This window comes from Microtus oregoni, unplaced genomic scaffold, assembly GCF_018167655.1.
Source record: "Microtus oregoni isolate MIOR12 unplaced genomic scaffold, Mior012 000005F_ref0000423, whole genome shotgun sequence".
NCBI lineage: Eukaryota > Metazoa > Chordata > Mammalia > Rodentia > Cricetidae > Microtus > Microtus oregoni.
The window spans coordinates 26,442,259-26,466,803 of NW_024543064.1; the positions used below are offsets into that span (position 1 = coordinate 26,442,259).

The 24,545-nt window shown below is 39.4% G+C and overlaps 1 protein-coding gene and 1 non-coding gene across 3 annotated transcripts in view; both read left to right on the top strand.

Moving 5' to 3' along the window:
• The window catches only part of Ago3 (argonaute RISC catalytic component 3), an 88,051-nt gene that overhangs the window by 36,913 nt on the left and 26,593 nt on the right, over positions 1-24,545 (top strand). For both annotated transcript variants that reach the window (XM_041652558.1, XM_041652559.1), the window contains 4 exons: positions 14,199-14,333; positions 19,601-19,688; positions 19,810-19,957; positions 21,313-21,432. In XM_041652558.1, coding sequence (XP_041508492.1) covers positions 14,199-14,333; positions 19,601-19,688; positions 19,810-19,957; positions 21,313-21,432 — 491 coding nt within the window. The remainder of the gene's footprint in view (positions 1-14,198; positions 14,334-19,600; positions 19,689-19,809; positions 19,958-21,312; positions 21,433-24,545) is intronic.
• LOC121448968 lies at positions 23,761-23,884 on the top strand. Its single transcript, XR_005974436.1, has one exon. It is a non-coding gene; the product is annotated as a small nucleolar RNA SNORA17 (small nucleolar RNA).

Below are 24,545 nucleotides of genomic sequence, written 5' to 3' on the forward strand. Positions count from 1 at the left end.
TAAAGGTTGCACCGTCACACAAAGCTTGATAAGTCTGTGTTTGTATTGAAGGATAAATGATCACGAGAAACCAATACAATTTTAAAGAAAAAGGAATTGCCCTCTTAAGTGTGAAACACTAACCGTTAGATACAATGCTGTAAGTGCAGCGACAGACAGATTAATGACTCGGAGAGAGAACCTAGAAACAAAGCAGTGTGCATTTATGAAAACTTTGTAAGTTGTGAGTTGGCATTTCAAGTTAATGGGGAGAAGGAAAATAATAAATTATATTTAACAGTTATAAACATTTTGAAAAAATATTTGGATCCAGCTGGGTAGTGGTGGTGCAAGCCTTTAATCCCAGTTTTGGGAGGCAGAGGCAGATAGATATCTAAATTTGATGCCAGCCTGGTCTCCAGAGTGATTTCCAGGATGGCATTTGTCCCATTGTCCAGCATTTGTAATCCCATTGTTGGGGTGTCAAAGCGGAGAGGATCCCTGGGGCTTGCTGGCCAGACATTCTACTGCATCAGTAGATACTAGATTCCTGGAAAGACCCGACAAAAACTCAAGTGGGGAAGACACCTGACACTGACTTCTGCCCCTCCACGTGTGCACGCGCGCGTGCACACACACACTAACCTAAGCAAAAAAAAAAAAAGGCAGAAAAGTAAACTGTCAAAAGTTGGAGTTTGTATAAATCCACGAAGTTAAAATAATAGAACGTTTGCAGTTCATAGAACAGAGCTTTATAGACTCTAAGGATAAATAAACAGAAGAATGGGTAGTTCTCAAAGAAGAACCAATGACTAATACATAGATTCTCAAATCCACTAATAATCATGAAATTACAAGTAGAATCAATCAAGATACCATTTCACACATCCGATCTGTACAGGTTTTTAAGTCTTATAAAATCATCACATGCCTATACTCCAACTATTTGGGTCATCAGAGAGATTATTCAAGTTCAGACACTAGCTTGTGCAGCAAGTAAGACTCAGCCTCAACAAAAACATATAGAAGGCAACAAATGTTGGTGAGGAACTCACATGGTTTAGAAATATGCTTTAGTATAACTATTTTAAAGAATAGTTTTTGTTGGAATGGTTTGTTGAGGTTTTTTTTTTTTATTTGGTTTGGGTTTTGGTTAGTTGTTTTAAATTTAGAGACAGAATCTAACGTAGGCCAAGCTGGTTCTACAGAGAGAGTTCCAGAATAGCCAAAGGTGCACAGAGAAAAAACTCTGTCTCAAAAATAATAATAACAACAACAAATATTATGGCATCTTGATTAAATGAACATAGTGCCTGAAATTTTAAATGTTTCTTCCCTTCTAAGCTTTATTAAGATGTGATTGACAAAGCTGTATATGTTTAAGGCATATAATACATTTGATAATATATGTTCCAGGGTTGGAGAGATGGCTCAGTGGTTAAGAGCACTGGTTGCTCTTTCAGAGGACCTGGATTCAATTCCAGCACCCACATGGCAGCTCACAACTGTCTGTAACTCTAGTTCTAGGGGCAAAACACCAATGCATATAAAATAAAAAAATAAGATAATATATGTTCCATGTGGAATCATCACCTTCTGCAGCACCCCAATACCTCACATACTAGTCACATTTGTGTTCACTTCTGAGACCATTTGAGACCTACACAGTGAATATGCACATAAATATACCTTAATTATATATATATATATATATAGTGTATTAGTTACGTACACATTAGTTCTTAGAACTTAACCAATACCTGAACATCTGTGCTCTTTGACCACTGTGTCTTCATTTTTCCCACCTCCAACCCTCCCAGTAGCGTGGTAACTACCATTCCGCTGTTTCTGAGTTTGGATTCTAAAATTCCACTTCTAGGTAAAACCAAAAATAATTGTCTTTCTGTGCCTGGTTTATTTCACTGAACATACATGGCCTCTAGATTCATCCATGTTGTCAAAAAAATGACAGGACTTCCTTCTTTTTAAAAGAATAATAAACTCTTTCACACACAACACAATTTTTGTTTTTTGTTTTTTGTTTTGTTTTTATTTTTTTTGATTTTCGAGACAGGGTTTCTCTGTAGCTTTTTGGTTCCTGTCCTGAAACTAGCTCTTCTAGACCAGGCTGGCCTCGAACTCACAGAGATCCGCCTGCCTGCCTGCCTCTGCCTCCCGAGTGCTGGGATTAAAGGCATGCGCCACCACCGCCCAGCCACAAACAATTTTTTAAAATCCACTGATGTGTCAGTAGCTATAGGTTGTTGGTGTATCTCCGCCATTCTGAATGGTGCTGCAATGAAAACGGGAATGCAGATGTCTCTTTGACATAGTGGTTTTTAATTTGCTTTCAGTATAAAGCCAGAAATAAGATTGCTGTACCATAAGTAGTTAAATTAAGTAATTTTAATGGTACATATAGAACCACAGCCTTGTACATGTTAAGCAGATGTCCTACCACTGACCTGCATGCCCAACAGTTTATAATATTTAAGTAACTTCATACATTTTCCACAATACCTGTACCAAGGATTTACTTATTTATTGCCAGTAAAATGCATTAATAATGTAAAATTAATGTTACTATGAACAATAACAAGAACTGAGAAGTGTTGTTCTGGTCACCTTACTTGTTAAATATCATTTCTTTGTTGCTGTGCAGTTTTGATTTTACAACCCTTGTACCTGTTTACAACACTAAACTAAACAACATTTACTAAAGTTGAAATTAACTAGAATAGGCTGGTACTGAGCAATGTAAATACCACAGGGAAGTGGGGTTCAGGTGGCTCCATGGATAGTCACCTGCTCCCAGGCTTGACCACCTGAGTTTGATCTCTGGGACCCACAAGATAGAGAAAGAAAACTGACTCCTGCAAGTTGTCCTCTGACCTCCACATGCACACTATGGTGCATGCACGTGCATGCACACACACACATACACATACATACACACACAAATAATAAATGAATGAACTTATAAATAAATGTTTTGGATTTTTTTTTTAAAGGAAATACTACAGAGCTGATCCAGTGAGGACAGGCGTCTACTGCCAGGCTGGTGACACCTAGGCACACCAAATCGATAGATCAGAGTTTAGGAAGTACTGCAAAGGGGAGTGCTGAATGCAGTGGACCGTGCAGAGGAGCCATTGGACTCTCAGTGGCTGAGAAACACTTCCTAAGGAGATGACAGGTGGGGGAAACAAGTTGGCATTGGAGAGGAGCGTGGAAAAAGACTCTAATTAATCTTTAAACCTGTGACCAAAGGTATCTTGAGAGAAATTGTTCAGTGGCATTTGGTACCCGAACTCTCAGTTAAGCAGGTAAACACTATATTTTACTAATTTTAGACTCAGAGTTTTTTTTTCCCACATTCAACTTCTCTGAGATTGGGCACTGTCTTAGAATTAATGATTTGTCCCAGTTTGATTTCTTTTTATTGGTATTTGTCGTATTGCTGTCAGTGGCACCTTAGAATTCAATTAAATTCAGAGAAATTGGCCCATTTTGAGGTCACCCCATTAACTACTTGGATTTTATTGTTGTAATTCATATGTGTAAGAAGCATCCTGTCCCTTAGGTAGAGTTTGCTTTGTCAGGATTGGGGCTCAGGGGTACTAGGGACTAATCTGGGGCCTGTTGCATGCTAAGAACATACTACTACTGAGCCACATCCCAAACCTTTCCTCCAAGCATTTTATGTTATTTTCTCACATAAATTCCCACCATAGAAGTGAGTGCAATGGTGCACAATTATAATTATGTCCATGTGGGCTGAGGTGAGAGGATCACTTGAGAGTACTAGCTCAGAATGAGCCTGGGTAACACAGAGTGACTGACTCCATTTCAAAATACACTCCCCAAACACAGTTATGTTAGCACATATCCCAAACTGAGTAGTACAGAGACCAAAGGCCGTCTGCCAAAGCTCCACATGAGCCTCACTTAAATGTCGAAGTCTGGTTCCACAGTTTGTGAGTGTGATGTAACTGTACTGTATCACTTAAGAAGCAGGTTCTTGAAAGGCAAATCTTAGACACCTTAGACATCTTAGCTTCAAACAGATTATTTTACACACAGAGTAACTCAGTGGTAGGGCATTTGCTTAAGGTGTAAATTCCTGGGTTCCTTCAAAACAAAAACTTTTTAAGATTTTTCAATAAAAAGTAGCTTTCTTTAAAACGTTCTTTATCAAGCCGGGCGTAGTAGCACATGCTTGTTGCCTCGTCTATTTAGAATATATCAGATAGACAAACTAAACATTTGTTGAGAATAAATCTTAAATCTATTTTAAAATAGTTCTTTGGTATACTGTTATTTTCCCTTTTGTTTTGCACACTAATGGATGTGTTTAATTTTACATAAGGATTTAAATCTTCTCTGGGCATGGTGATGCATAGCTATAATCCTAGCACTTGGAAGGAACATCAGGAGTTCAAAGTCATTTTCATCTATATAATAAGTTCCAGACCAGTCAGGGGAAAAAAATTTAGCCTTACCTGAGTATTTGATGCTGGTGGACATAGAAAATAGTGTTTTCCAGAGCTGATCAATATTTTAATTTTATAATCACCAAAGCTGAGAATGTGGCTTGGTAGAAATATGTAGTACAGAATAACAGAAGACTTGTTAGGAATATTTCCGGAATTATTGGAGGCTCTGTCCCAATCCCAAACCAAAATTCTTTTAACAATTTTTTTTAGACTCTAGCCAGCAATTTAGACTGTGTTTGTTTGTTTGTTTGTTTGTTTGAGACGGGCCCTTGGCTCTTGAAACTCACCTGTAGACCTTGAACTCACAGAGGATCCGCCTACCTCCCGCCTCCCAAGTGCTGGGAGTAAATGCATTGGATGCCACGTGCAGCTCAACCATCAGTCTTAAAAATCAAACATTCTAATATAATGGAACTTGAAGGTACACTAATTTGATTTATGCTAAGGAATGACAAATATTAATTTTCTTTTTCATAACTATATTAAAGTATTCTAAATAAAAGAAAATTTGGGCACACAGTAAAATTTCTACAGTTCTTCACAGCATACAGCAGTCCCTGATTTGAGCCAAAGTATTTGAGGCAGCGTTCGTTAGAATGACTTGGTGCTATGGTAGATGTAGTTCAGAGTTCTCGTGCTACGGCACGGGCAAGCACTTAAGAAACAGTGCAGATTCGTCACAGGCTAGATACTCAATTTTCAGTCATTGAGCCAGAAGCCTTTTATTGTTGCCAGTATTCAGTCAGACTCATGGTTTATTGTGATCAAAGTCAGGGTTATACAGGCAGTCTGTCCTCATGTTAGAACAGCATGGTGGTGATAAGAAAATCAGTGCAGCCTGCAAATCAGTTTCTTGACTCATTTCTGTTTGACCAGGCTGGCCTAGAACTCAGAGATCTGGCTTTCTCTGCTTCCAAAGTGCTGGCATTAAAGGCGTGCGCTACCACCACTGGCTTGAGTGTGCCTTTCAAACTTGACTTACTGTGTGGTCCTTTTGAGATCACGCTTGATTGTTGTCTTAGACATTCCTTTGTCAAGTAGTTCAAAAACATTAATAGACAAGAAGAAGAAGAAGCTAACATCAGGGCAAAGTGGTGAATGAAACTGCCTCCCAGTGGTGGTGGGGATATTACTCCAAAACACAAATTAACTAAAGACACTGTAAAATACAGTGAGTGGTAAATGAAAAATTCACATGGAAAACAACAACAGATCCCAGCCCAGAAACAACAAAAAGATTATAAAATAAAACAAAATGCCAAAATGGGCTGGGTTGAGGCAGAGGAATTAAAAGTTGGAGGTCATTCTCCGCTACATTGAGTTGAAGGCCAGTCTGGTGTACGTGGACCCTCTCTGGGGAAAGTAAAAACTTCAACCACACACCTAGAAAGTAGGAAGGCGGGACACATCCCCATAGATTCAGAAACCCTTATCTGAAGGGTCGGTGGAGTGATGCCTGGCTCTCCTGTCTTAGCCTCAGATGGTGATTTTAGCAGGTTCTCTCCTAGTTTTACACGATGAGAACCAAGTTTCAACTTGCTCTTTCAGGCGTCCGGCTATTGACACCTTGGGAGCCTCCCAGCCAGGGCAGAGGTCTATTTCTCAATGTTTTTGTTGTTGTTTGTTTGTTTGTTTTTCTGGCTTTTTAAACGTTTATTTATCTATTTAGTGTATATGTATGTACACATACATACATGCATGTACTCATGTATACGTCATAGTGCACATGTAGAGATCCAAGGACAACCTACTAGAATCAGTTAGTTCTCAACCTCCTCCTTGTGGGTTCCAGGGATTCAATTCAGATCAAGGCTTGACTTCAAGTGCCTTTATCCTCTAAGTCATCTTGCTGACCCAAAAATCTCTTCATTTTTTTGACATAATCATTCATAGTTCTATTTTTCCTTCTTGGGACTGCCTTTGCTGTAAATCTAACCATTCTGGTAAATTGCAAGTTATTTTAATTTTCATTTTATTTTAAGAATTCTTCCAATTACGCCTGATTTTTCCAGTGACCCTATTGGTCATTCAAGCGCATATTGTTTAGTTTCCATGTACTTGTAGTTTCTGTTGCTACGATGTCCAGTTTTGTTTCATTACAATCTGGTAAAAATAAATCATTGAAGGCTTTTATATTTTGCAAAATCTTGCTCCATTTAGAGAATTTTCTGTGGCCTGCTGCATGTATATTCCACAGCTATTGGGTAAAATATTTTGTAGATGATTTTTTTTTGTTTTTGTTTTTGTTTTTTTTGGATTTTTCGAGACTGGGTTTCTCCTGTGGCTTTGGAGCCTGTCCTGGAACTAGCTCTGTAGACCAGGCTGGTCTCGAACTCACAGAGATCCGCCTGCCTCTGCCTCCCAAGTGCTGGGATTAAAGGCGTGCACCACCACCGCCTGGCCTGTAGATGATTTTTTAATGAAAATGAACCTTTAGCTGGGTGGTGGTGGCGCACGCCTTTAATCCCAGCACTTGGGAGGCAGAGGCAGGCGGATTTCTGTGAGTTGAAAGCCAGCCTAGTCTCCAAAGCTACAGAGAAACCCTATCTTGGAAAAACCAAAAAAAGAAAAAAGAAAAAGAACCTTTAATTATCAAGTAGTTTAGATTCATAGGCAGTTAGGGAGTGGAGAGTTCTCGTACACCTGGTAACCAGTTTTCCCACTGTTAGCATTTACATTAATAAGAGAGAAAGAACATGTGTACCCAGTCATGAAAGGTTATCAATAGCATCTATCTGGTAATGATAAATATGGCATATCAGTGTTTATTTAGTTGCTACTGATGTTCCCAGCTATACTCATGCTTGCCGCTTGGTTCCTGTTCTGTTTTTTAGGAATTTTAGAGAAAAGGGTATATAAGAGGCAGTTTTTAAACACCTTACTCACATACTGAAAAGTGTCTTTTTTATGCTCCTTAACAAAGTTAACTGATAGTTATGCAGGGGATGAAGCAGTAGGATCTCTTGAGGCCAGCGAAGCGAGACCCCCTCTTAAGAGAAGCAAGCTTCTGTGCCAGAACTTCCCTTTCAGGAGCATGGGAGCCCTTCTCCATTTGTAGCTGTCGTCTTTGCTCTGGCTCAAACCTAGGGCATGTATAGTGCCTGCTAAGCCCTGCTCTATTTGTATAGTTTATATCCTATAAAGTCCACCCTTTTGTCTTTTAGTCTCATGGGGTTTTGTTTGTTTGTTTGTTTTGTTGTTGTTGTTTGGTTGGGTTTTTTGCGGCGGGGGGGGGGGGGGGGGGGGGTGTGCAAGACAGGGTTTCTCTGTAGCTTTGGAGCCTGTCCTGGAACTAGTTCTTGTAGAGCAGGCTGGCCTCGAACTCACAAAGATTCACTGCCTCCCAAGTGCTGGGATTAAAGGTGTGTGCCCCCACCCCCTGGTTTTTAATCTCAGTTTTGAGTTACTTTCTGAAATTTTCCTAAATCTTCTAGCCCTTTGCTCATTTTTTAAATTTCTGTGTTTTAGCAGTTCTTTCCTGCTTCCTGGATACTAATTTTTTAATAGCATTCCATTCTTGTTTTACAAGTGCAATAGCCTCTTTTAGCTCTCTGAGCATAATTGTTTATTTTGGGTTTTTTCCTATATTTACTTACGTTTCCCTTAACTTCTTGGTTTTAGTTTTTAGTTTTGTTTTGTTATTTGAACATGTCCTTTTTGTCTCCTGGCTCAGTGGGAGTCTAAAACTCTGAATGGAAGCCCTTCATGCACAAATGAGGCTTGTTAACTTCATCACAGGGTAAAATCAGAGGCTGGGATGTGTAATTTTTAAGTCTCTTCTGAGTAGGTCAGGTTAGTCAAAAACACCTGTCTAAAAACTAGACAGTCTGCTCGTCCACATTCTGAAAACCAAGTTGGAAACTGGAACCAGAAGAATTTCTGTGTCAGCATTTCATGTGTCCAGTCATTTAATCCCTGGCTTGTGGTATGGGCCTGTGCCTTCAGCTATGCCTGGCATGCTCCTTCCAGGGAGTTTTTGTTTTGATTTACCTTTTTCAAAGAATGAGCCCCCAGACACCTGCAAGGACACAGGGTAGCAGTTCACCAGTGTGGGCCCCGTTAGGGGGGCCTCAGAGTCTGCCTACCTCTCAGACTGCTTTCCTCTTTATATTTTTGCACCATCTCGCTTGGCTCTTAGATTTTTTTAGATTTTTTTTTTTCCGAGACAGGGTTTCTCTGTGTAACAGCCCTTACTGTCCTGAAACTAGCTCTTGTAGACCAGGTTGGCCTCAAACTCACAGAGATCTGCCTGTCTGCCTGTATCTGCCTCCTGAGTTCTAGGATTAAAGGCATGTGCCACCACCGCCCAGTGTAGATCATTTTTTTCCATCACTGCCTGTGTATCTGTCAGAGTAGCTGAGCTTAAGTCTAACAGTATTAACAGGTGGACTGTGTCCAATGTGACTTTGTTTTTGAATTTTATTAATTACATGTTTTTATTGCGTGGTAGGGACCTGTGCTGCAGTGCATTGTGGAAGCCAGTTCTCCTTCCACCATGTAGGTCCCTGGGATGGAACGTGTATGATCAGGCTCCGTAGCAAGTGCTTTCACCTGCAAAACCACCTCCCTGGAGTAATACACAGCAGAAAAAAATGACAACATCTTGAATTTTGCAGGAAAATGGATGAATCTAGAAAACATTATTTTGAGTGAGGTAACCCAGACACAGAAAGACAATTATCACATGTACTCACTTACTGGTTTTTAAACATAAAGCAAAGAAAACCAGCCTACAAACCACAATCCCAGAGAACTTAGACAACAATGAGGACACTAAGAGAGACTTACATAGATCTATCTTCATGGGAAGTAGAAAAAGACAAGATCTCCTGAGTAAATTGAAAGCATGGGGACCTTGGGGGAAGATTGAAGGAGAGAGGGGAGAGGCAGGGAGGGGAGCAGAGAAAAATGTAGAGCTCAATAGAAATCAATTAAAAAAAAGTTGTAATGAATGACTCAGAGAGAGCCTAGAAACAAAGCAGCTGTGTATTCATGGAAACTTTGTAAACGTCTGAGGTGGCATTTCAAGTTAATGGGGAGAAGGAAAATAATAAATTGTATTTAAACAGTTATAAACATTTTAAAAAAAAATAATTGGAAAGCCGGGCGGTGGTGGGGCACGCCTTTAATCCCAGCATTCGGGAGGCAGAGGCAGGTGGATCTCTGGGAGTTCGAGGCCAGCCTGGTCTACAAGAGCTAGTTCCAGGACCAAAGCTACAGAGAAACCCTGTCTAGAAAAACCAAAAAAAAAAAAAAATTGGATCCATTTGGGTGGTGGTGACTCATGCCTATAACCCAACACTTAGGAGACAGAGACAAGCAAATCTCTCAGTTCGAAACTAGCCTGGTCTACAGAGCAAGTTCAAGAACAGCCAGGGCTACACAGAGAAACCCTGTCTCGAAAACCAAAATCTAACAAACAGGTTTACTTGTTTCATTTAATGTGTATGACTGTTTTGCCTGCATATATATGTGTGTGTGTGTGCACCATGTGTGTGCCTGGCACCCATGAAGAAAGCATCTGATGTCCTAAAACTGGAGTTTCAGATGGCTGTGAGCCATCATGTGGGTGCTGGGGATTGAACCTGGGTGCTCTGCCAGAGTAACGAGAGCTCTTAACCATTGAGCCATCTCTCCAGCCCCATGCCTTACTCTTTCTTAAGAGTGGTCATGGCTATTCTCGCTTCATTCTTTTATTGTTTTCTTTGTTTTATTCTTTAAGGTAATTGTAGTATTAGTTTCTTGGTTTCCATGGATAACCGTTGCATCCTATTTGACACTTGTTCGGTCTTATTGGTAGTTGTTTTGAATATGCTGATAAATCTGAGAATAAATGTACATGGATAGGGTATTTTACTGTTAGAGTGTCTCTACAATATTTCTATATTAAATATACCTGTTACTTTTGTAATTCTTACACATATTTTTGCTTAGACTTCATCCCAAGTACTTTCAAATTTTTGTTGTGGGCCAGCAAGAGGATTCACTGGGCAAAGGCCCTTGTGTCCAAACTTATTGATCTGAGTTTGATCCCCAGAACCCACATAGTGGAAGAAGAGAACCAACTCTTGCATACTGTCCTCCGACTACCAAGTTTTTGCACTGTGGCATGGCACATGCTCCATGCACCTCACACACACATGTGTAATAAGTAAATACATTTTAAAATATGTTGATTGCAAAGAGTATCTTTTTCACTAAATTTTGAGTTGATTGCTAGTTTGTAAAAATGCAATTTATTTTTGTAATCTTAAGTCTGGCAGAATTTCTACTAATTTATCTACAGAGTAGTTTTCTATATAGTTACACTGATGTATAATTATTTGTTTTCCATTTTCTTCCATTTTTACTTTTTATTTCTCTTAATTTGCTTTACCGTGCTAATTAGTAACTTGCATTAAACAAAGTAGGATTTACCATGGATTTTTGTTAGATTGATCAAATTAAGAAAGGCCCCTTCTAGCCCTAGTACAATAAGAATATTAATTACAGCAGTGCAGGTTCTATAAAGTGCTTTTGTGGACCACTATTTATAAAAATTATTATATGCTTTCCCTCTTTTTTTAAGATTTATTTATTTATTATGTATACAATATTCTGCCTGTATGTTGCCTACAGGCCAGAAGAGAGCACCAGATCTCATTAGGGAGGTTGTGAGCCACCATGTGGTTGATGGGAATTGAACTCAGTACCTGTGGAAGACCAGCCAGTGCTCTTAACCTCTGAGCCATCTCTCCAGCCCTCATGCTTTTATGTTATGTTTTAGGTTTATGTCAACATAGAACTTTTGGTTAATAGATATCATATGTTTATTGTATATTTGTTTAATAGAGTTTTTAAATGCGATTAACTTTTTTTAAGAGTAATTAGCTTATTTGTGAAAGGGAAAGAAGGCATAAAATACATATAGGCTTATGAAGTATTAGGAATCATCTGGCACCATGATACATGCCTATAATATCAGCTTGGGATGGGGCAGCTGGTCTGGTTGATGGCGTTCAATGGGTAGAATGCTTGCCTGGAACACAGAGAGCCCTAAGTTCAGTCCACAGTACCACATAAACCAGACATGGTGCTACAGGCCTATGATCTAAGCACTTGGGAAGTGGAAATAAGATGATCAAAGAAGTTCAAGATCATACACACATAGCAAGTGAGGCTAGCCTGGGCTCTATGAGACACTGTCTTAAAAACAAAACAACAAAAGTTTGAAAGCTCCACTCAAAGTTACTCTTACTTAAGACCCTGTGACTGATTGCAGCCAATCCTTTTTTCTTATTTTACATCCCAGCAGCAGTTTCCCCTCCCTCTTCTCCGTGGGAGGCCTGCCCTTTCAACCCATCCTTTTCAAAGCTCTGTCTCACAAGGCTTAATATTCGTGCCAAATGTCCGTGTTGTTGTGTACAGTTTAGAAGATGGCAATCGATGAGGCGATTAGCAGGGTAACAGAAAAATGCAGTAGAAGTCATTGTAGGACGTTTGTATGGTCGTTTCAGCTGTGGCTTGGGAAACATTACATGGGACTGGTGGTAACCAGTGAAGAAAATCCATTTTCTTCATGATATATTTCTCTTATCTGTTTATTTCTGTTTTTAAAAGTAACCCAGGCCAGCATGTGCTGAACTAATTAAACATTATGAAAATTAAGTGTACAGTGTATATATGCATACATACATAATATATACATAATACATATATATATATCACTGGCATATTTTTGGTTTTGGTTTTTTGTTGGTTTTGTTTTTGTTTTGTTTTGCTTTTTGAGATGGGTGTCACTATGTAGCCCTGATGACCAGGTAGAACTCATAGAGATCTGCCCACTTCTGCCTCATGAATTCTGGGGCTAAAGGCATGAATCACCACCACCTTCATCTTTGCTGTCCTCTGAGGCCACTGCATGCTCAAATGCAATGCCCTCCCATAGACACATATACATCCATAATTTTTTAATTAAAAAATATGTTAAATGTGGTGTATACACCTTTAATCCCAGCCCTTGGGGTTAGAAGGAGGTGTGTCTTTGTAAGTTTGAGGCCAACCTGGGCTACATATTGAGTGCCAGACCAGCAAATGCTTCAAAGCGAGACCCTGTCAAAAAAAAAAAAAAAAGGAGATGTGTGGTCTACTAACCATCTTGTAATCTTGTAGTTCCAAAACCCAAAGATAAGAAACCACTTTTAAAATAATCATGCTGGTTAGTACACAGGTCGTTAACCTCCCAGTTACTCAGGATCATTTGGCAGATACCCCTGCTATGACCTGTGACTTGGGTTTAATATTGTCTTCTTAAGTCCTTACAAGGTAATGTATGCTCTCTCTAGAAGAAACTAGCATGGTAGCATAGGAAGCCTTATTTAAGAAATAATCCACTCTCTTCTCTGCTAAAGGACTTGGGCGTTCTTTGGCTTCACAAGTTCTTGTCTCATAGAACCCTTCACTTGTGGTGAAAGAGGTAGATTATAAAAACTATGGTATTTTTGTTCTTATACTTCAGAAATCCAATTGCTTTATTTTGGAAAACACACACGTGTGTGCCGGGGGTATAATATATGTCATATGAATTCATATAAGGGACCATTTTTAACTGTACATAGTTAATTATGGAAAATTATTGATGAAGTTTCTGGGTTTTTAAATGTTAATTTGTTACAGGCCATGGGAGTATACAGCAGGTGACAAATAGTGTTAAACAGGCCAACCTACCAGATGAGAGATTCTCTAATGGGAAGCCCCACTTGGAAAAGCCTTGGGATCACTGGCCGCAGATAACTGTCTCTGTCTGTAATTTCTCTCATGTAATTTCTCTTCATTTCTTTCCTAAGAACTGCTTTGGGTGTTTTTCCACTGCTTGTATGTTTATCTCGTTAAAATTTTCCATTTACTGGGCACATATATCTGTGGATGGTCAGGAAGATGATCTTGATATGTAGAAAATATGCTAGGATATGCTTCATAACTAGATCTATTGTCTTACTAGGATTTCAAGGCATTTAAAAGCCTGCTTTGTTCTTTTTACTCAGATCAACACAAGAAAATAACAAATTTCTCCTCAGCCTAAGATAAAATGCACACAGTTAGCTCATTATCACCTCAGAGCACGTTCAGACTAGACTAAAGGATTTTGTAAATGGATCATAAGTTTTAAACTTTACAGTTATTCACAAGGTCAGAGTTGCAGGTGTCTAAACAAGGTTATTAACACAAAGAAGCCTAAAATATCATGCCAATTCTTCATTTGCTAAGTCTAGCTGATAAAAGAACTATGTCTCGTAGCCTGTCTCACTGGGCACCAGGTGCCCGCACTCTGGTCACAGTCTTACTTCAGAAACCTTGAAGCTTTGCGTTGCCATGGTAAAGGGTCCGGCCCTTACTGCTCACCCAAAGGAATGTGCTTTTGACCAATGAGATGTGACTCTTGTAACTTTTTATTACTTCAAGCTTCCTGTAAAAAGTGTATTTAAGCCAGGTGAGCAGAGAAGCAGAGAGAATTGAAACAGTGAAATAGAAAAAGATTTAGAACTACAGAATTAGGACAAGAAAATTAGAGAGGCAGAAGAATAAAGATCATGACTTGAACAGCATGTGTGTTGAGTTTATTCTGTAACCCCTCAGATAAGAAATTTTCTAAGTTCCTTTAACTATGCTGTGGCTTCTAACCTGAACCATGGGAGGTTGTTTTGTGAGCTGAAATTAATTTCTACTATCTGTGTTTTCTCTTAGTTTCTGCCACTGCCTTCTACAAAGCACAACCTGTAATTCAGTTCATGTGTGAAGTTCTTGACATTCATAACATTGATGAGCAACCCAGACCTCTGACTGATTCTCATCGGGTCAAATTCACTAAGGAGATAAAAGGTGAGTTAATCAGCGTTTAGAAGACTATACTTTCAGACATCATTTCTGTAGTTTGTTACTAATTAGCTTTTTAAAACAGCCTGACTATAAAATGCATGGATGAGAAAACTTTCTATTAAAGTGTTTTTATAATTAGGATCAATCTGTGTGATATGTCCAATAGAATATAGATTAATTATAAAAATGTTACATCAGATCCAGTGCTGTAGCTTCTTAGATAGTGGTTAGATGAAGACTGCTGAGCAATCCAGCTATGTTTTCGTTATTGTGAACACTGTCCTGTACTAACTGGAGAGATGAGTGTGTCTCATGGGAAAGTGTTTCTCTAATACTATCTTTCCCAAGTAAGAATCTTATCTTTAAAATATTTTAACTTTAGAATTTGACTCACTCTTTGAGCATATTCTGTTTAATGATCTCATTATTTTTCTAAAATTACAGTTTTTTTTAATCTTATATCTTTGGAATTTGAGAATATAGAGTTCACCAGTTTTGTGTAATGTGCATTATAGAGGGACTATCTTCGTAGCTAAGATTTTTACAGTGGTGTTGCATCATATGTTCATTTCACTGAAAAAGTTGTATCTATGGTCCCTCAAATTAAAATCACTTTAATAGTGTTCTGATATTATATTCTGTGCGTACTCGCTCCTTCTGTATATTTTTAAGTGCATAAACCCATGCACACTGTAGTTTATCAGCAATTTCAGGGATTTTTAAAAAGCAGTTTAATTGTGTACAATCCCCTCCTTATTTATGGCTTTAGTATCTAATCCTCGAGTAAAATGTAACCCCACTATGTTTAGTGTAGTATGTAATCATGAAGGAAAACCAGATATTGTCTAATAAGGAGTAACAAACTGTTTATATTAAATGCTACATTGTAAATAAACAGAAATAATTATGTTGTTTTTATTTTAAGATTTTACCTATTTGTTGCAGATAATTTTCAGCTTGTGGTTTGAAGGAAGCACTCAAGTTTGTTCACTGAACATCTTTCAGTCCCCAAACCAATTAGAGTAGGTGAATACATCCTGCTTGTTCAGTTCTCATCCATCCTTTGCCATTCAGTAACAACAGAAAGGCGACGGTCATTGTAACAAAGCATTAGAAGGAAAGCCCTTCCTGTCTTGTTAATGAGCATCCATCTATCTCAAGCCCTCTGAGTGCCGAAATAAGACACTGTTAAAGATGACTGTTTTGCAACCATATCATTGTCCTTTCATAATCTGTTTTAACTGCAGTTAGCACTGTCAGGAGGTTCGTGCATTACCTGCCATCGTATATGTGATCATCTAAATGCCATGGTTTCTAGTGGAGTTGCTGCTTAGTTACCACCTCTGATATCATGCAATCACTTACATTACTGTGCGGTAACTATGCAATCAACTCATATCACCACTCTATCACAGAAAATACAAGATGTACAGAACAAGGATTCAGCTGCTGCCCGGAGAGCATGGACTCGATCCTAACTGCAACTGCTCAGGGGCCCAAAGAAATGACTGAAAAATTGACTAGAAAGCATTATAAAGTTGATGTGATAGTGAAGGTAAAGCCAAGTTTATAGGTTAAATGTCTATTAAAGCCGAACATTTTGGTTGGATGGAGGGTTTGGGGAGGGACCTGGGCAGAGAATTATCTATTCCATTCTTTATAATTTTGACTTTTTGCTAGCCCCTGGACTTGGTATAATTGTTAGGTACCCTTGATCTTAAATTTGGGGTAGAAAATGTGGGTTGTATCTAAACCAGGGTATTTAAATCCATTAAAGTCAAGAAGACTGCTTTTAAAAAGAGGGGTTTTTAAAGTGCATCATGTATTCCTATCATAGGAGCTCAAAAAAATAGAGTTTTGTGTTCAGTGATGTTTGGGTTTAAGATTTAACTTACATAAGGAATTTGATGATAGCTACTAAATAGTGTCATAAATTATGTCATAATTAATATAAATTTTAGTATATTGATTGAATTCTAGTTAAACTTACTTCCAACTAGTTAGTAATAACTTTGGAGTGGTTTTTTTTTAATTTTTAAAATTTTTTTTTAAAGATTTATTTATTTATTCATTTATTTATTATGTATACAGTGTTTTGCCTGCATATCTGCCTGCAGGTCAGAAGAGGGCACCAAATCTTATTACAGATGGTTGTGAGCAACCATATGGGTGCTGGGAATTGAACTCAGGACCTTTGGAAAAGTAGTCAGTGCATTTAACCACTGGGCCCTCTCTCCAGCCCCCTGGAGTAGTTTTTTTTAACAGTAATTCTTGGGACTTACACAGCAGGAATATTGGGGGAAATGTGTGATAATTTTATGTATTTATAAGCACTAATTTGCTTTCAGTAAAAACTTGTTTGATGAGCTTGTTGAACCTCATTTATATAAAAATATTTTATATAAAACTCTATTTTTTAAATCCTGGGGAAAACTTGAAAATAGTTAACTGGTTCAAATAACAGAAACTTATTTTATTCTTTCCCCCTAAACATAATATTTTTATGTTGCTTACTTCATATTATTGCTGTTTCCATAATTGTGGAAAAAACCATATTGTGATTTTTTTGGCCTCCTTAATCATAACATAATAAATATTTGAAATCTTAATTTTAGAAATGTATCTATAATGAAAAATTACTTCTCGGTGATTTGATTTTTTATTAAGAATACTTTTAAAGAAAAACCATTTACTATCCTAATTTGTGCTGATATATCAAAAGAAAATTATCATTTACTATGAGTATACTTTATATTTGATACTATAATTAGGTAAAAAAAAACAAATTACACTGTGTTAAGATTTCTCTTTCATTTTGTACTGGATAGTTCTTTGCTGAGTTGGGAGGTGCAACTCTGCACTTTCTAGAATATTTGAAAGTGTCCAGCCCCTACTCACCAACTGCCAGTGATATCACCTAGTTTTAAGAGTCACAGAAGTCTTCTTGGGGCTGGGAATGTAGCTTAATGATGAAGCACTTGCCTAATGTGTGTCACGACCCAGGATTTGTACACACACATGCACACGCACACGCACCCCTTCTCCAGGCATTACTCAATGGCCAGGGTCAGAGGTGGGCAAAGTCACATTCAGATGAGAATTACTGCACCATAGGAATTACAGATATAAAAGTGAAATTGCTTAAAGTGTAATAACCATAATTTCTATTCAGAAACTAGACTCTGTAACCTTCTAGACTCACTCTTCAGAGCCAGGCCAAAGTTTAGGTTTGGACGTGTTTTTCTGTGAAGAGTAGCTTTTATATGTTAACTCCTTCAATGGTATATTGTATTGTTAACTCCTGGGCTACTGCATTGGCTAATATGGCAGCCAGGAGTTTGTGTAACTAATTTTATTAAAATTAAACTTTCTCTTTATCAGGCACATTAGCTGATTTCATGGAATCAGTAACAAATTCCTAATGATTGCCATGTTAGCACAAACAGAAATGTCATCTCAGGACACTGTTTCTCAGCGCTGCTTAAGAAAACCCTGCTGGGAATGGTGGCACACGCCTTTAATCCCAGCACTTAGAAGGCAGAAGCAGGGGGATCTCTGAGAGTTCAAGGGTAACCTGGTCGCAAGTTCCAGGACAGCCAGGACTTCACAGAGACTACTGTTCCGCCCCCACCCCCAATAAATAAAAATAAGAAACTTCCTGAAGACTGTCAATTGATATGTCAGGCATGGAGGCACACCCTTGTAATCCCACACAACCGGGGAATGAGGAAGGTAGATAAATTCAAGACCACTGTGGCAACTCAGGCGGACCCTGTCTTAAAACAAACTGTAAAGGCTCCAGGGAGGATATAGCTTCATGGTAGGATCCTTACCTGGTATACCCAAGGCCCCGAATACCTGAAAAAATATTTTTTTTCTTCAGCTGAAGATTTAAAGCCCATTTCTTTACTTTCTAGAATTGGCCTGGAATCCTTGAATCACAAATGAACTACAAAGACCTAGAAATATTTAAAATTACATACTGGAGAAGTGGTTCAGTGGTTAGGAGCAATGGCTGCTCTTCCAGAGGACCCAGGTTCAATTCCCAGCACCCACATGGCAGATCACAACTGTTTGTAATTCCAGTTCCAGAGGATCTGACACCCTAACACAGACATACATGCAGGCAAAACACCAATGCATATAAAAGAAATAAATTTTTTAAAAAAAGTTGCAAAATTATATGTATATATTTTACTGAGAGTTTATTGCTTTCATCAGATTCTCAAAAGGGTCAGTGACTCCATAAGAAGGTAAATATCACCTGCTTTAAGAATTATTTGGGGGCCAGAGAGATGGCTTAGTGGTTAAGAGCACTGACTGTGCTTCCAGAGGACTCAGGTTCAATTCTCAGCACCCACATGGCAGCTTACAACTGTCTGTAACTCCAGTTCCAAGGGATCTGACACCCTCACACCAATGCACATAAAATTAAATAATTGAATTCTTTAATCCCAGCACTCAGGAGGCAGAGGCAGGTGGATCTCCGTGAATTCAAGGCTAGCCTGGTCTACAAGCACTAGTTCCAAGACAGGCCCCAAAGCTACAGAGAAACCCTGTCACCAAAAACCAATAAGTAAACAAACAAATAAATAAATAAAAAAGAATTACTTGGAGGATCCCCAGGGTGGTGGCACACACCTTTAGTCCCAGCACTCATGAGACAAAGGCAGGTGGGTCTTCTGTGAGTTCTAGGTCAGCCTGGTCTACATAGCAAGTTCCACTACAGCCAGAGATACATAGAGAGACCCTGCTGTTTCAAAAACTACAAAAGAATTCTTTGGAGGGTTGACAAGATGGCTCAGTTGTCAGATTCACTTGCCATCGAGCTTGGCAATCTGAGTTTGGTCCCTAGAACCCACATGGTGAAAGAAAAGAACCAATTCCTACAAGGTGTCCTCTGACCTCTACGTTCATTTGTGCATGGTCATACACACACACTAAATAAATAAATAAATAAATATTTCTGAGAATTAAGAATTATTTAGCTTCCATTCTAGTAGCCATTATTGCTAAGAAAAATTAATAAATGAAGAAAAATGAATAAATTTAAAATGCTTAATAAAAAAGAAAAGTAGTTGACATTGAAAGGTCAGTCATTATTAGAACGATTATTAGCAATGTCATATTTAAAACATCTTAGCATCACATTGCATGTGACACAGATTTTTCTGCCAGCTCAGAACTGAGATTTTTTTATAGTAGTGAACAACCTGGGTAAGTTTTTTTCCTGAACTTTCTGTAACCTTCATTTTTCTTGTTGGGAACAGGTCTGAAGGTTGAAGTGACTCATTGTGGAACAATGAGACGGAAATACCGTGTTTGTAATGTAACAAGAAGGCCCGCCAGCCATCAAACGTAAGAAAAGCAGGTGTCTCCCACACAGCCATATGAGGCAGCTCACTCTAAGTAAGGGGTGGGTAGTTTGCTAGCTCACAAGAGGATAAGGGTTGCTCATGTCAGCTCTTCTTTTTTCCAGCTTTCCTTTGCAGTTAGAAAACGGCCAGACTGTGGAGAGAACTGTAGCACAGTATTTCAGAGAAAAGTACTCTCTTCAGCTGAAGTACCCCCACCTTCCCTGTCTGCAAGTGGGGCAGGAGCAGAAGCATACGTACCTGCCGCTGGAAGTAATGTCTTTAACTGCTTATGGCTACTTCTGTTCGTCCTCTGTGTGTGTGTGCACACGTGCACGCGCCGTGAGTGAGTGTGAGTGTGTGTGGGGGTGTGTGTGTATGTGTGTGCACGCATAGGCCAGAGGAGGACATCAAGAGCCTTCCTGTATTGCAATCCATCTAGTTGTTGAGACAAGGTCTCTCAGTGAATCTGGAACTTACTATTTGAGCTGGGCTCCTCTAGAACCCTCCAGGATCCTGTTCCCCTTCTTCCCGCAGCTCTGAGGTTATAGGCGTGCACCACCATGCCTATTCACATTGGTGCTAGGGATCTGAACTCGGTCCCTATGCAGCAAGCACTTGACCCACAGACCTGGCTCTGTTCACCACGCTTCTAGGGTCTTTTATGGCCTGTGATGTCTCTGAGTCTCTCATTTGTTTGGGATTTGAACAATTTTTAATTCTGACTTTTTTTTTCTAAAATTTCAGTAAATAAAGTAGCATGTATCTTAGTCAGAGTGTCTGTTGCTGCGATGAAACATCACAACTGGCAGCAGCTTGGGGGGGGGCAAGGGTTTGCTTGGCTTATACCTTCACATGGCTGTTCATCATCAAAGGGAGTCAGGACAGGAGCTCAAGGATCCTGGAGGCTGGAGCAGATGCAGAGACCATGGAGGGGTGCTGCTTACTGGCTTGCTCCCTATGGCTTGCTCAGCCTGCTTTCTTAATAGAACCCTGGACCATCAGCCCAAGGATGGCACCACTCACAACGGACTGGGTGCCCCCTCGTCAGTCACTAATTAAGAAAATGCCTTACAGCTCTGCCTACAGCCTGATCTTATGGAGGCATTTTCTTAATGGAGGTTCCTTCCCCTGCGATGACTCTAGCTTGTGTAAAGTTGACATAAAACTAGCCAACACAGTATGAAGAAAGCTCACCTATAGTTCTACCAGTTAGCGTTTTTGCTATGCTTCTTTCAGTCTTTTTTTTTTAAGATTTATTTACTTATTATGTATACAGTGTTCTGTCTGCACACCAGAAGAGGGCATCAAATCTCATTACAAATGGTTGTAAGTCATCATGTGATTGCTGGGAATTGAACTCAGGACCTCTGGAAGAGCAGTCAGTGCTCTTAACCTCTGAGCCATCTCTCCAGCCCCTTGTTTTAGTCTTTTGATCCTTTTGTGTACCTTTTACCTAATTATAATTGCATGATCGTGTGTAGTTTGTTCTTTAATCTTTTATTTAACATGAGAATAAAAGAAATAGTTTAATAAAGTAGATTTTAAAATTATATTTAACATGATTGGCATTGAGTGAGTGAATTCTAACACAAATATATGCATTGTATGAATTGTTCTATTTCTAGGTCTGTAATATTGTGGCTGGGCAACGATGTATCAAGAAACTAACCGACAATCAGACTTCTACTATGATTAAGGCAACAGCAAGATCTGCACCAGATAGACAAGAGGAAATTAGCAGATTGGTTAGTACATAACTCTAGAAATAGGAATTTAAAGTGTAATTAGGGTGAGCTACTCAAAAACCATGTCCTTACCAGCTGATGCCATATTGCCATTTTATGAAGTGACAGGATTAAAAAGGATCATGGAGCAGGTGTGGTGGCTCCCAGGACTTGGGAGGCAGAGGCAGGCCTCTGTGAGTTAGTTTGTGACCAGCCTGGTCTACAGAGCTACTTCCAGGATAGCCAGAACTACACAGCTGACTAACTGCTGATTCATTCTGGGACTTACCACTTCCCAGTTCTAGGCTCCTGTTATGTATTCACACAACAGATAAAATTAATAAAATTACTATCATTAAGAGATTGCAGCAACTAGAAAATGCTTGTTACACATTACATAAAAATTATATTAGTATATAGGGCCTTGGAAATGATGAGGTAGACTTGTATCAACATCTTTAAAATGATGTTTCAGGGTAATAGAATTACAATCTTTCTTTCTGGCTGTCTTGGAACTCACTCTGTAGATCAGGCTATCCTTCAACTCAGAGATTCACCTGCCTCTACATCCTAGTGCTGGGATTGAAGGTGTATGCCACGACCACCTGACTTCTTTTCTTTTTTTAATCCTGTTTATTTATGTTTTATGAGTATTCTGCATGTATACTTGCCTGCCAGAAGAGGGCATTGGATCTTATTATAGATGGTTGGGAACCACCATGTGTGTGCTAGGAATTTAAGTCAGGACCTCTGTAAGAGCAGCCAGTGCTCTTAACCCCTGAGCCATCTCTCCAGCCCCTTATTTTCTTTTTCTTTTTTTAATTGTGATTTATTATTTTTGTGTACATGTGTGTGTGAGAGAGCATGCATGTGCCACAGCACAGCTGGGAAGGTCTGAGCACAACTTGCTGGAGTCATTTCTCTTCTTCCTTCATGGGGGCCCTGGGGAGCAGGTGTTGAACTCGGATCATCAAGCTTGGGGCAGGCACTGTGCCCACCAAGCCATCTTCCTTCCGATTTTTCTATGAAGATCCTGCATTACTTTTATGATAAAATATTTTAAAGTTAAAAATATACAATATTACCTGTTCATTTCTAAAAGCTAAATAGAAGTAAATAAATAGATTGAGGCTGGAGTGACGGCACGGTAGTTAAGAACACATGCTGCTTTGGGAGAGGGCATGCATCAGAGGCTCACAGGTGTCTGTGGTTCTAGTATAGGAAATCTACCACTCTCTTCTAGACTGCATGGGCACCCGCATACACACTGAGCATACACACACACACACACACACACACACACACACACAAATGAAAATATTTTTTAAATTAACTGATAGAATACTCAAAATGGGGTGAAGTTTTTGGTTTTGTTTTGTTTTTAAGGAATACCTGGATCTTGTGTTACTCTCCCCTGAATATCATTTAAACTGTCTAATCAAACAAGGGGGAATCAATAAAAATTAATATATTTCCCAAAACAATTGACTGGCACTTTCAGAAGCTTTTTTGGGGGGTTTGTTTGTTTGTTTGTTTGTCAAGACAGAGTCTCTCTATGTAACAGCCCTGGCTTTCCTAGAACTCACTCTGTAGATCAGGCTGGCCTCAAACTCACAGAGATCCACCTACCTCTGCCTCCAAGTGCTGGGATTAAAGTCATGCAACACCACACCTAGCATTTGCTCAGGTTTTAATACTACTTTACATATTTTGTTTTTTAAAACAGTTTCTGTTGTTTTATTAACCAAAAATTGAAAATAGTTTGATAATTATTTATCAAATGCACAGTTGAGGGACTAAGTGTTGCCTAGCACACAAAAGGCCGTGGTTTCAATCCCCAGCATCATATGGAACTATTGTGGTAGCACATACCTGCAGTCTCAGTACTCAGGAAGCAGAAACGAAGATTAGTTCATGACCAGTTTCAGCCATATAACAAGTTTGAGTTTAAGATCAGCCTTAGCTACATAAGAGTGAAAGACAAACACTGTATCTTATTGCTGTGATGAAACACTATGACCAAAAGCAACTTGGGAGGGGCAAAGAGTTTATTTCATATCATTGTCCATCGTCAAAGGAGTCAGGATAGGAACTCAAACCTGTGTGCAAGAACCTGTGCAGAGGCCATGGAGGGGTGCTGCCTACTGACTTGCTCCCTATAGCTTGCTCAGCCTGCTTTCTTATAGAACCCAGGACCACCAGGGATGGCACCACCCACAACAGGCTGAGCCCTCCTTCATCAATCACTAAGAAAATGCCCTATAGCCCAATCTTATAGAAGTAATTGCAATTCCCTCCTTTCAGATAACTCTAGTTTTTGTCAAGTTGGCAGAAACCTATCCAGCACACCCCGTTCCTAGAGACTTTACAGATACTGTTCCATGTGCTTCAGTAGATGGCAGAGAGGAGAGAGGCTATGTCTGTGCTCAGTGTTCTGAACTGTGAACATCTGAGGGACTAGCAGCCTGACATTCACTGAAGCCCCCTGTGGGATCCCCTCTGTCCTAGTTGCTGGCTGGCCTGGGGCATCCGATGGCCTTGCACATGCTCACTGAGGTAGAAGGGAGGCTGATGTGCACAGAGGGGGTTTCAGGAAGATGAGTGGCTAAAGCTGCTTGTCGTGTGAGCCTTGGGCAGAATGCCCAGCTGTGCCAGGACAGAGCAGATACACCTCAAGGTCATGGGCTCACAGGTGTGTCCACTGCTACCTGACCAAGAACCTACTGAAACCCTTGCACAGGCTTCTGTTTGGGGAATCCAGGTTCTGGGATGTTCCACATTTCTGATTCTAGAAGCCCAAGTCTTAAATTGTGAGCTATATCTTTCCAAAATGAGTGTAGTAAGGACTGACCGACAGGCCAGTGGTAGTGGTACGAGGGGCATGGAAGGACCTCCAAGATTCCATTCAAAAGTTCCCATCTGCCCAACTGCATGTGGTCTTAGCTATAATAATTACATAAGAGGGGAAAACTGGTTTCAGATGCTATAGCAAATGTCCCAAATAAATGTGATCATTCTCAAAAAAAACAAACAAACCAAAAAACAGATCAGAAATTCTCTCAGGACTGGAGAGATGGCCCCGCGGTTAATCACTTGCTGATGTTTTAGAGGATTACGTTTGTTTCCCAGCACCC